Raw genomic sequence first — 12,924 nt, forward strand, 5'->3', positions numbered from 1 at the left:
AGTCCAGACCTCAATCCCATAGAAATGCTGTGGCAAGATCTGAAGTGGGCAGTACGTGCCAGGTGCCCCCCCCCCCAATCTTTCTCAACTGGTGGAAAAACCCAAAAGCAAGTGTGAGACACTCATTTGTGGTTACAGAAACATTTGGTTGAAGTAATGGCTGCAAAAGGAGGTGAAGCACTTGGCAATGGTTGCACTAAGTCAAACTAGTCTTAGGACCTCTCTGTATTCGCAATCCTTTCTTGTAAAAAAGCTGTGATCTGAAATGTAGATTAATTTCATGATTCTACTATATGAAATAAAAATCATATAGCACACAAAATAAAGCAGGACAAAGGTCTTCCATTACAATGGGGAAAAATTCTCATGATAAAAATCTATTTATTTTTTCTCTTCATTGTCTTCCTCTTCCTCTTTGAGTTTGCATATTTCATTAGGTTCATAATGAAGAGATATTTATGCTCACCGACAGACTCCCATTGATGAAATGATCACCTATAGCCCGTCTATAGCTAGCAAGCACTGAGAGAAGCTGAGGTATAAGAGTTGACACTTGTCCCAGTTTCCTGGGACTGTCCTGTGTTTTCATGGTTAGTGTTGGAAAATGTATTTTCTCTCCCAGGACACTCATTGTCCTGGTTTTCAATAGACTATATACATTTTTGACATTTATGTTTAATTCACTATTTCGATTTTGTCTATAGGTCAATCCTCTTGAAATACGTATCAGGCCAACAATATTAGCAGTTACTGCTGGTGGCAATAGATAGGCAGTGTGAACCTTCTTACTATTTTAATGGTAATATTTTTCTAAAAGAGTGATATAACCATTCAGCAGGGTGTCGAAGAGAACAACACACATGAGTTGTCTCTATTGGGTCTGACTGGCCAGTCAAAAAGAAAATTAAACGTTCAAAATATTTCAAAAATGACTGGATGAAAAATTTAAATTCTACCTTGTCAACCCCACACAAGCCCCTTCTGTTGTCTGCTCCATATATGCTCTTAAAATTGTAATTAGAGATTTTGGATCAACTGACAAAAAAAGACAATTTACTACTCGTGATAATGAAAGCAAATATGACAAATTGCTTTCTCTGAATTAACAGTTACTTATCATGGTGTGCAACATGGCCAGTCCCCTGACTGTGGGGAAAAGGTTAATATAAAAATACTCGGTGTCTTTAATTTGTAACTGAGATGTCCTGTAGCAGAAATAAACTAAAAGTGCAGTACTCTGTAGCATGATCTGGTATGTTTCTTTCTGGCCACACAAAATTGTTTCTATTGTGTCATATTTTTGTGTGTCCTAGGGGTATTAAGGATTATTAGATTTTTATGATCAAGATACATTCAAACATGGTGTCCATCACTAAAGAATGGACATTGCTTCAATCAGATAATTGCCAATGGTGTGGAAGTTAAGGTTAATCAGAAATACAAAGTTCACACACATTTTGAAGGGCCATTGCCAAGTATCACATTGTGAAACATCTGATGACGTCTTCAGTTCTACAGAGTGTGATGTGGATGCTGGGCTCCTTTGTCCTGGACATGTCCACGTTTCTGGTCCTAAAAATATGTCCCGGTCTTGGTTTCCTTTCATGTTGACATTGAAATAAACAAATGGTGACATGATGTTTACATACATTGACATAAATCACTCTCCTTATGATCGCATTACACCACCTACAATGCAATTAAACAAAGTTTTAGACTAGCCAGAGTTTGTGTAGAAATGTGTATTACACTCGATTCCCACATGTGAAGTGCACATCTGTTAAAATGGTGTTTAAGCATTGAAAACTGATCTTCAGGAAAGTCTGCATGTGAATGTAACATTCATTTTATTTTTAAAGAACAGCTGAAAGGAGAGCAATAAGATTATCTGGCCCTGTTGATGCTGTAGGCAATTGTTATTGGTCCTGTAAGCAAGTGTAATAAATACATTTGGTAAATGTGTTTGTGTGTGGTGCTACTGACACAGAAAATGAAGACCCAACTCTTTCTAAACACATCCTGGAGTTCATGTACAATGTGATGTAGGAATGAAATGTTTCTATTGTGAAGATATGGAGTGACAATTATGCTATCATTGCTGTTTATTCAGTGATGAACCTGTTTGCTGTCAACTGATCATAATGCACATAGACTCCGTTGGGCTTCAAGGACCAGATTATTGCACTTGTCATTGTCTGAGCCATTAAGAAAAACAGGCCTGGATATTATTGAAGAAAAGGTGTGTGGTGATGTAGACCTTCTGAATGAAATATCTGACACCCTTCTAAAAGACCTTACCCCAGACAGAATGGGGACTGTTTTTCTGCAAGTTGACTGAAATCACTGAACTGTTGAAAGTAACTGCTCTTCTTTTTTCCTTAGTAGTCAGCAGTGTCTACGCAGAGCCAGCGGTCAGTCATATGAAGGTTGTTTTGTCTGACAAAAGAATTTTTTTGTTTGATTGATGATGCCCAAGCTTGAGGACATTTTGAGGTTTAGATTGTCATGCATTGAGTCCATCACTGACTGAAAAAAGTCAAATATTTAAATAGGAAATTATGATAGATGAGGTCTAAATGACAATGATGTGGATCATTTCAGTGCCATATTGAGTCATATCAAGTAAATAAAATGACTATAGATGGATATAAATGGCTATAGGTGTAAATGCGGTAAATGCAACTCTAATGTCAGAGTAATGACCCCCTACCTAAGCAGGTGTAAAGTACACACCAGTATGTGATAAGATATTTATTCCCATGAAGGTGTTGAACATATTCAGGGTTATGCGCAACCCACTTCAGAAAGTGCAAAGCCTTTTCTTATAATGCTGCATCAGTCTAAAGGACCTGTTTGTGCTCATGGACCAGGTGTCTGTGGGTCAGTGGTCTATCCAGGTTTTCTATTGGACATAAGTGGCAACCCTAATGTATCTGCTTCGTTGGTAAGAACCCTACATACACCTTGTTTATCAATAGCTGCAGAGATAGGCAGGTCAGCTTATAGGTCGTTTCATGTGGGCCTGCGGCTTTGCCCGTCGTATTATTGTAGTATTCTAAGCTATATGAAGGGATGTGAGGGTATATTGGGCCACATCGGTTTGTGTATATGTTGTGACAAATTATTGATTAGATCATGTTTAGCTATTATAAGAGATCATTATGAACTTTATGGTTTAGTACATGTTCATTCTGATTAAGCAGAAGGACTACAATAATGAAGTAGTGTGACTCAGTGTAACCATGTTTAGTTCATATTATGCATGTGTGCTATACTGTGACCCAGGTCAGGGAGAGTGCTGAGGGTAAGAGTACTTTGTTAACTGGTAGTCACTAGGCTACTATACTTGGGTCATTTAGCTTTCTCTGTGTTCAACTGATACATCAGTTGCTTCCGCTAACTCTAGGGAAGTCCATATTAGGAGATACACACGTGGGAGACAAAGTAGCCTGCTGGATGCTTATGTTTGGAACATGCTGTGCTTAAGATAACCTGCTTGATAGAACTGCTGAATTGTGTTGTCTTTGTCCTATTTATATATATTTATATTTTTGTAATAAATTAATCATTTAACCACGTCTGAGTCCTCATCCATTTCTAGAAAATTTCCACAACAATGTTTTGGTCATATTCTTTATGACCATTATACCATTCTTATTACCTACTGGAGTAAAAATGTGTTTTGGGCATAGCCTACTGGGATGTTTCCTGGTTACATCTCAGTCTAGTTAATGTTAGTTAGTACTACCACAGATATAACAGGCCCATTTGGTAGCATGCATGGATCTGCAACATTAGCCAGCATTTTTGTTAATCAATGAACTAATCCCTTCAGCTGAAATGAGTTACCAAATGGTGTATGAGCCCATCAGTGCAGTGGTTTAGCTAGGTACACTACATACCCAAAAGTATGTGGACACCCCTCCTAATGGTTGAGTTCATTAGAATCTAGTTGAAACATTCAATGAGCGTGCCACTTATAACAGTTTGTGAAATGTATATATATATATATATATATATATATATATATATATATATATATATATATATATATATATATATATATATATATATATATATATATTGAGAGAGAGAGAGAGAGAGAGAGAAATGTTTGTTAGAAATGCTAATGTTCTAACTTGCTGGCTTGTTTGTTGTTTATGATGACATTAGAGATTATGAGTACCGGTATTCATGTAATTATTAGCCTACTAATCTACAGTGTTCTGCATTTCCATGTGTAAAAACAGGCAAAACAACAGGCATATTTATTAGCTAGAGTAGATGGTCACACCAGCACACAGCAGTGACTTCAGCCACTCTGCTTTCCGTTCTACTTTTTAGTGGAAGTAGGACGATTGCCCCCTGGTGGTGGTACTCAGTACAAAAGAAAGTGTCATGAACATATTGTAACAGTGTCACGTAGGGCTACGCCCCCTCTCCCCGCTGTCACTCCAATGTCTGTTCCTCGTGTTTTCTGTTATTCCTTGCCCGTTAGTCCCGCCCCGTCATCATTGTTAGCACCTGTCCCTAGTTTAGTTCCGTGTTCATATAGTCCCTGTATTTCCCCTGTCTGGTTGTCGGTTGTTTTGTCTATCCAGTTGTTCATGCTGTTGGTTGTGCTTCCCTGTTCGCTGTTTGGTCCCGCTCGTGAGTTCGCTTAGTGTTTACCGTCATCCGTGTTCATCTGCCTGTTCTGTGTTTCCCCGTCGTTTTAGTTCCCTGTCTGATTATGCCCGTTATCCTTTCTTGTTCTGGCTGCCCTCCCGGTTTGACCCATGCCTGTCCGTTTAACGTTGATTTTGGTATTCCCATGAATAAATCTCGCTCTCCTCAGCGTTTGTGTCCGTCTCCTCGCTACGTGGCGCAAGCCACGTTACAAACAGCGGCAGTATATCAGATTATTACTTAAAATTGTTTATCAATAAACAATTAACCCTTTGTCAATAAAACTGCCTCAATTCAATTTAATGTCTGTAGCAGTGTCCATGAACCCTTCAGAATAAATCACTCTCAGAGATCATTCTGGGCTTAGACTAATACTCCAACCCCATGCTGTTTTCCAGCTGTGCCACTAAGGGGCACTAGTGCTCTGTATTGTATGGAGCTTCTTAATAAATTCCATCAGGTTTCCAGCCTTTACATTTGCTGTCTGTTGTTTCTCATATGCTAAATAAACCATAAGGTCTCCCCGTAAACACTCTGGTTTGGACTTTTTATCATGACAGCAATACCACTCAGTGTGGTGAGATATACAGTACTTAACCTTGGAGTCCATAGGATGACTTCTTGCACCTGACATTTTTTTTAGGAGAGAATCACAGAGAGTTTTCCACCTGAACTTCAGCGGTTTCCAAACATACCAGGGTTGTACTGTTGATATGAAATAAGCAGAGCCCTGCATGAAATAAGATGCAATGACTAGACAGCCATTAAAACAAGATTTGCCTGAAGATCTTATACAAAAGGTGATGATGAATTTTTCTTGATAACTACCAAATGAGTCGAGGCTACAAGTGATCACTTAAGTTATCCTTCAACTCATCTTCTGTAGCATAAATTCCAAGTGCATAGTCCTAATTAAAGCATCAGATACAACATTATATTATTTCCTCTATAGTTTTTGTGATGGGTAAATCAGAAGTGTATGACTTTAGATCTCCCATGTACTGTCAATTTACCATAAAGCATGGATGCTTCATGGAATCTATGGATCTATGGAATCTATCGACCTTGTGGATCTGTGAAAACTAACTGAGCAGGAGCAGGAGTTGAACCATTTAAATAGCACTGCAGCAGGAGACTCTAAGCTGTAATAAATTGTGAATGATAAAGATCAGACTGTGATCTAGCAATGTTCCTGAGGTTGAAAAATGTGGCTTTATTGATGTTTTTAATATGACTCTTAAAGTTCAAAATGAGTAGAAGACACCAGCAGTTTGCTCTTGTTTATTGCATCTTAAGCACAGAACAGTTGCATTTCTGCAGTTCTATAGTTCAACATGTTTTATTTAAGAAACCCAACAGTTAGGTGGTTAGATCCTTGCGTACCGTCGCTTCTTACACACAAATGGATAATTATAGGAACAAATACAGTCATTCATTTTCAGGTCATCTGTGGTAAAGAAATAAATGTAAAAAACATTATTAAATCACTGTAAATCTTAATCCTCATTAATAATGCATTAGATCAGTCAGCATTTCCTGAGAAACCTCATTCAAATGCAGTTCAGGGAACTGGTGTGACCTACAGGGTCCATGAATGGACTTTAGTTTAGTATTTTCTACCCCTAACTCCTTATCCAATTAAAACCTATAATAACACATCTATTAATCTTGTTATATCTTTAAAAAAATAATAGAACATGCATATGCATATACGCATATAAGCATGCATATAAGATGTGATGTCATTAAAATGGTTAGATCAGTTGTTTTAAAATTAGCTTTAGGTTTTGGTGAGTTGATTTAATTGATTGAATTCTAGCACAATTCTGAATTCTTCCACTTCACAGCTCAAACCTGCGTCTGTGTACTACTGTTAGTCCTGGTCCTGGATTAGCAAGGGTTACATTGCATGCAAGGACGTGTATTCAGGATTATTTAGGCCACCCAGAATAACCTATAGTGCCACAACATTCTGGCATCAATAATACACTAAAACATTCAATGCCTTAAATACAATTTTCCTGCATTTCATTACATTTCGGTGTCAGAAAATGCAAACATTATCCAACACAGTACAAATTCTAAAATTGTTGAAGGTATTTAAACCTGGGTGGGATTTTGTCAAACTTTCTGTGGAGAAAACATTACAGCTATCGTCATAAGCCATAACGAATCAAATACAAATACCTCCAGCATTCATTTGCATGCAGTCTTCATTATTCAAGTAGTTATCAGGCTGATTAGTGCTCCAGTAGTAGAAGTTCATTTCGGTTCCCTCGCTCCAAAACCATTGTCCTTCCTGCACAGAGTAAGGACGTTCAAATTCAGAGGCCTTGATAGGGGAAATTTAATTTATATTTGATAATCTGATTATTAAATTAATACATGAAAATCTGAGAAGGCTTACTTTCACAGCATCATTGCCACCTATCCAGGTTACAAGGAAAGAGCCAGACATTGTTTTGATAAGATTTTGTAAAAACTTGTACTCTGAAATGGTGTGTACTGAAGCCAGGTTGCCCCCATGTCTCAAACAGGTACTCTGGAGTGGGGAAGACACAGACAGACAAAACAAGAAATACAAGATACAGTGATGAGATGAATTGCATGTTGAAAATAAAGTGCTAATGGGCTAGCTGTGTCACTTGCACTGTACCTCAGCTTCAGCCCATGTGACATAGGAACTAAAAAACCTGTAACATCTCTGTCCATACAGAGTCCAGGGATCGGGACAAGAAAGAGTCTCTGAAAATGAAAGAACTTTTGATTATGCTTTTTAAAATGGTATGTGACAAACAAAAAACACTCCTATCCTACTAGTTAAACAATAACAACAATAATATTGTTTAATTGTCACGTTACGGTCCCCGACCCCTCCCTTTTGGGCATGTGTTTACGTTGTCTACATCTAGTCGTCTGCGTCTGTGGATCTTTGTGCGTGCGGTTATGTCTTGTGATCATCTTTCTCACCTGTGGCTCGTCTCGTCATCACGTGGGGTTTATGTGGTTTGTCTATTTAATGTGCATTCGCGCAGTGTCCTGTGCTCGACCGTGAGTGAACGGAAGGAATCTGTGCCTCGTCCTTCGCCCCGCACCGCGCGTCACATTAATAATAATAATCAATTATCTTTTCAAAATTCTTTATACAGGAGTTCATTACATCCCGAGATCTCATAACAAAAAAATTTATCTATAGACCTTGTTATGAAAAATTAATTATTAGTAATAATAATTAAAACATTAAAATTAATATATAATTATATTATATAAATTATAATAATAAAGCTAATAAATTATTATAAATTATAATAAATTGCTATCAAACCATAATCCAATATAGACTACTGACTAGCTTACTTAGATGTTAAATAAATGTTCGAATTACCACTATTCTAAAACATGCTTTATAATTCCCATTTATCAAACTAGTTAGATAATCCCACTGTAACAATGTGACGGTGTCACACTACTAGGGAAAATAAAAAAATATTTTATTTTGTTTTATCTTACCAGTGAGTACAAGACAGAGGAGCAGGGCCACCTTCCAGATCGCCATTACTGTGGATCAAAGGCTGAAATGGAAAAGCAAATACTAATAAACTAATCAAATAAATAATTTTTTAAGATAAAAGTCCTCTTTTACTTCTTCTTTTCTTTGTCCTTTTCCCACTATTATTATTATGTTTTAAGATGAAATTATGATGCTACCTGTTGGCAGCTGTGTTTTCTCAACCGTCTTAGCTGGAGAGATCGATGTGGTTGGGTAGCTCTGTAAACATTCATGCCTGGTTGTTTTATACACTATAAAAACAGGATGTGATGCCAAGCTTTTTTTTCTTAGTCATTGATAACATCGGTAATGACATTAACTTAACTTCTAGCTAAAATGATAAAGTGATGCACACCTGTTCATAGGAAAACGCATTTCAATATGAAGGAAGGCCAACATCAACACACACACACACACAGTTGCAGAGTCATTATGATGAGCATGAAGGAGCTATCAGGATGCTGGAGTTTTGCAGATAGTCTTCTTTGGGGCAAGTGTAGCCTACAAATTTATGATAAAATGTCATCACATTGTTTAAAAGCTATTCGGAAAACATTTCAAAATCTCAAACAAACATAATGTTTGTGTCAAACAAAACACTGGAGCACTTCATTTTTCCCCTCAAACTTCTGCACTCAATAAAACCATAATGACAAAGTGAAAATTTATTGAAAATAAATAAACAATAAAATTTCATATACATCACGTGAATTCTTTCCAGATGCTCTGTAACAAGCCCTGAACTGGTTTTACTAATTTCTTCTTATGTATTGTTTGTTTAGTTTCATGTCTAATTGCTTACTATGGTGAAACGTGAAATTACTGTTATGTTGCATTTTTTTTTCTGTATTGTAGGTGAATAGATGTGTGTTGTACTCCACATACAAATGATGCCTTTATCTTCATCAGAATAAGTACTGCAGACAGATGATACAGAGGGAAAACTATATTTTGTTATTATTTCAGCATAAAACTAAATGAAACAAAGCACAAACAAACATAAAAAACAACACGTTCAATAATAATAATAATAATAATAATCTTTATTTGTATAGCACCTTTCATACATACATGCAACTCAAAGTGCTTTACAGTATAAATAAAAGAAACATAAAAAGGAGAAGACAAAAAGAAAATGTTAGAAGAAATTAAAGTAAAATAACATAAAATGTAAAAAAGTAAAGTAAACAATATAATAAAAAAGTAAAGTAAGAAGATAAAAATAAAATATTAAAATTAAAGATAAAAAGAAATAATTAAATAAAGTGACAAATTATAAAATAATAGACTAGAGTTTCTTAACTAAAAGCAGATCTAAACAGGAATGTTTTGAGACTGTTCTTGAAACTATTCAGGGATGAAATGCCTCTGAGCTCTTCAGGAAGAGAATTCCAGAGCTTTGGGCCATAGTGGCTAAAAGCACCCTCGCCAATCTTTAATCGGCATCTAGGAATCACCAGTAGATTACTGTTTGAAGACCTCAGAGACCTGACTGGAACATATCTAACCATCATTTCACTGAGGTAAAGAGGGGCAAGACCATGAAGACATTTAAAAACCATGACTAGAATCTTAAAATCTATCCTAAAGCTGACAGGTAACCAGTGCAGTGAGTGGAGTGCAGGTGTAATATGATCTCCCTTTATCCTGCGGGTCAGAACCCTTGCAGCCGCATTCTGAACTCTCTCAAGCCAGGAGTTATCCTGTATTACCTACACTAGGGCTGAATCCGAAATGCCGTACTTCCCTCCTATTCAGTACGCCAAAGCAGTATGAGGTAACAGGTAGTATGTCCAAGGTTATGAAAAGTGCCCAGTCCCCTACTGAAAGAATGTAGAGCTTTAGCTGTTGAGAAGAACGTACTGCATTGAAATTTAGTGCCTACTGTTTAACCTTATACTGCAGATTCGCACACCCGGTGGCCATTTTTAACATTTTTGACATAGTTCACATTAAAACTAGATATCTCAAGTTGTACATATAGGAAAATTATCATTCATGGCTCAAACTGAAGTAGGCAGTTGGGGGAACATATTAATACACTTCAGTATCATATTCACATAATTTGGTTTATTTTAGAGCCTCTATTGCAGATGCTAATATGCCAGGAATGTCACAAATGCTGACTTGAACTTGAACATGACTGGAATGTATATTCACATAGTTATTCAAATTAGGTATCAGAAATTACAATAAATTTCGCTAGGGTCTTTTCTAACAACACAGAAAAAATGGAGCAAATCCATGCAAGCATTGAAAAGTTATTCAGCTTTATCCAAGGTATGTCAAGTGCACCACACCCATGTCTAAATATGCCACACCCAACACACACCATTAGCCAACTAAGCTAACATGCCAACAAATTCCTTACACGAAACCGAGGAGCTACGACAAACAACAATGCTGCACATATTACAGCAAGACCAGAAAATTCCAATGACTAAATTTCATGTCCAAATATGAACGTTATGATATCATATTTATGTCCAATATAGTCCGACAGCATAAGCTAGGTTACCGTAGCCAACTCCGGTAGCATCCGACACGATACAGAGTGCTGCAGCACTCAAACGCTCTAAAACTGTTTATAATCTAACGCTTAGTTAATGTTTAGTATTAGAATATATATTTTGTACAATATCGCTTATGAAAAATTATCCATTGTTACTCACAGTACGTAGAATCGCGTCGTAGCCGGTGTACCGTCTTACTTCCGGGTTGGCGAAAATTCCGAAAATTGCTCATATATTCCACACAAAGTAATCCGTTTATGTTCAAAAGTATCCACAATCCGCATAAAAACGAACAAAATAATCCATGGCTGCTTCAGTTTCGCCGAACAGTGTGTTCTGGGGAGCTTAGCTTAGGTTAGCAAAGGGTTAGCTTATGTTGCTATGCTAGCGGCCGAAATTGGAAATGAAGCGCCAGTTTCCGAGGGCTCAATTTAAAAATATACTTGACCAATCATGTCATATGAGGGCTGGCTAGCTTCGGAAGGATGTACACTATTGGTTAGAACAGCTTTCAATCACTTCTGAGGCGCCAGCTTGTCTCTGTGGGCTTATTGGTTCACCCTCCCCCCCTCCCCTTCGCACCTCGCCGTGGGAGAGGTTGTAAAACCTGTCACTCAAAGTCACTACCCCACTTTAGACCAATAAAAACCACTCAAATCAAAGCAGAACCGCTGCAGCTTTGTAATGAGGGGTCAAATCAGCGTTAAGAATGCTTCTGTGACGCTTAGGGGGCAGATTTGTCGGAGTGTCTCATTCAGGAAGCGGATTTTGGAAAATTTTGCAGTGAGGTGAGCAAGCTTTTTAAGGTACTTAACCACAACGGATCTACGCTGTTAAGGTCTTAAATTAAAGCCTTATTAGTAAACGATTTTTAGGTGACAAAACATTAAGACATTTCACAACATAAATATGTTTTGTAAACGGATATGTCGGGAGACCCCCTCGCGGGGTGCACTTTTGTGGTCAACTTCAAAGCCGGATATCTCGCGATCGGCTGCACGTAGACGGCTGAAACTCGGTAGGCATGTAGATGGGATAGGAAATTTTGATTTAAGCGCTTTTATTCGGAGATTCATTAATGTTTAATATGTTTTATATCGCCGTAAAGGAGCTGGGCCCGCCGGCGGGCCCACTAGGGGGCGCTTCTGCATAAGTACGGCATTTCGAATTCAGCCTAAGTCTCTCTGCAAGAGCAGTCTCCTGCTCCAGAACTAGCCCCTCTTTGTAATTACGATCCTTTATACTATCTATTTCTAGCTATATCATTATTTGTTGATGAGTGATGGATGAAAGATGAGACAAACAGCACGAATGTACTTATAGAAAGAACAGCATCAACGTATCGAACAGGAAGTTCTCAGTAAGGAAACTCCTCTGTAAGGAAGGTAGCTATTGGCTGTCCTAAAAGTCGCTAGAAGTTGCTAATAGACGTAATTGCCTATTCAAAAATGGCATGTTTTTGAAGCTGTAAAACACAGGTGTCAAATTCAAGTCACGTGGGCCAGATGTGGCCCACAGCGTCATTTGATGTGGCCCATGAGAGCTGAAAGAGAGAGCTGAAAAAAAAAGTCAAATACGTGCAGTGACCAAAAACTACATCTCCCATGTAGGGGTTTTAGTTATGAGATTTAACTAACCTACCTGCTTGCCTACAATCAAGGATGGAAGTAGGTGCAGAAGAAGGATTAAGGTGCATAAAACTTAAATATCTGACTCCAAATTATAGTTGGTAAGAATCTAAAAGAACTCACTTCTCAAATAGATCAGTGTAGGTTATAGAATATACCTAACCAACTTTATAAAGTACCTTGCTATAAACAATAGCCTGCTTTGTCAGAGGTTTATCATAAACATGCGCAGCAGACGGGATACTTTAGAGGGAATTGGTATTAGCATTGATTTACCTTTTAACTGATATTAATAATGAGCCCATCTGGCCCAGTATAGCTATAATCAAGGAAGACCGTGGCTACACAATTAACCAGATTTTTTCAATATCCAACAAAATACAAAACAATAACATAACCATACTAGATTAAAAAACCACAATACCTAATGGAAACAGAGTTACCAAACGGTGCACGCTGCCTCACTGAGGAGAAGAAGAAGAAAAGCAAGAGCCCTGTGGCGACAGGAGGGATGGTCCTGGACCCAGCCCTGACAAAAACATCACTTCTACTCCTAGAGAGGAAA

The 12,924-nt window shown here is 37.6% G+C and overlaps 1 protein-coding gene across 1 annotated transcript; it reads right to left on the bottom strand.

Moving 5' to 3' along the window:
• Nucleotides 1–5,934: 5,934 nt before the first annotated feature.
• On the bottom strand, nucleotides 5,935–8,592 carry LOC143500383 (galactose-specific lectin nattectin-like). The gene is made up of 7 exons (XM_076994499.1): nucleotides 8,574–8,592; nucleotides 8,377–8,437; nucleotides 8,179–8,240; nucleotides 7,325–7,413; nucleotides 7,076–7,210; nucleotides 6,856–6,967; nucleotides 5,935–6,115 (listed from the first exon to the last, which is right to left on the bottom strand). Exons 3-7 carry the CDS (start codon nucleotides 8,222–8,224, stop codon nucleotides 6,036–6,038), a joined length of 462 nt encoding a protein of 153 aa, XP_076850614.1. The 5' UTR covers nucleotides 8,225–8,240; nucleotides 8,377–8,437; nucleotides 8,574–8,592; the 3' UTR covers nucleotides 5,935–6,035.
• Between the last annotated feature and the right edge of the window lie 4,332 nt (nucleotides 8,593–12,924).

The sequence above is a fragment of the Brachyhypopomus gauderio genome, unplaced genomic scaffold, assembly GCF_052324685.1.
Source record: "Brachyhypopomus gauderio isolate BG-103 unplaced genomic scaffold, BGAUD_0.2 sc146, whole genome shotgun sequence".
Lineage (NCBI taxonomy): Eukaryota > Metazoa > Chordata > Actinopteri > Gymnotiformes > Hypopomidae > Brachyhypopomus > Brachyhypopomus gauderio.

Bases quoted from the DNA above. Each gene is read 5' to 3' on its own strand.
- LOC143500383 (XM_076994499.1), bottom strand. From the start codon at position 8,224: ATGGCGATCTGGAAGGTGGCCCTGCTCCTCTGTCTTGTACTCACTG. The intron at 7,211-7,324 runs GTACAGTGCAAG...TCCCCACTCCAG, and splicing joins TCACATGGGCTGAAGCTGAG to AGTACCTGTTTGAGACATGG. The intron at 6,116-6,855 runs GTATTTGTATTT...TCTTTACCACAG, and splicing joins CATGCAAATGAATGCTGGAG to ATGACCTGAAAATGAATGAC.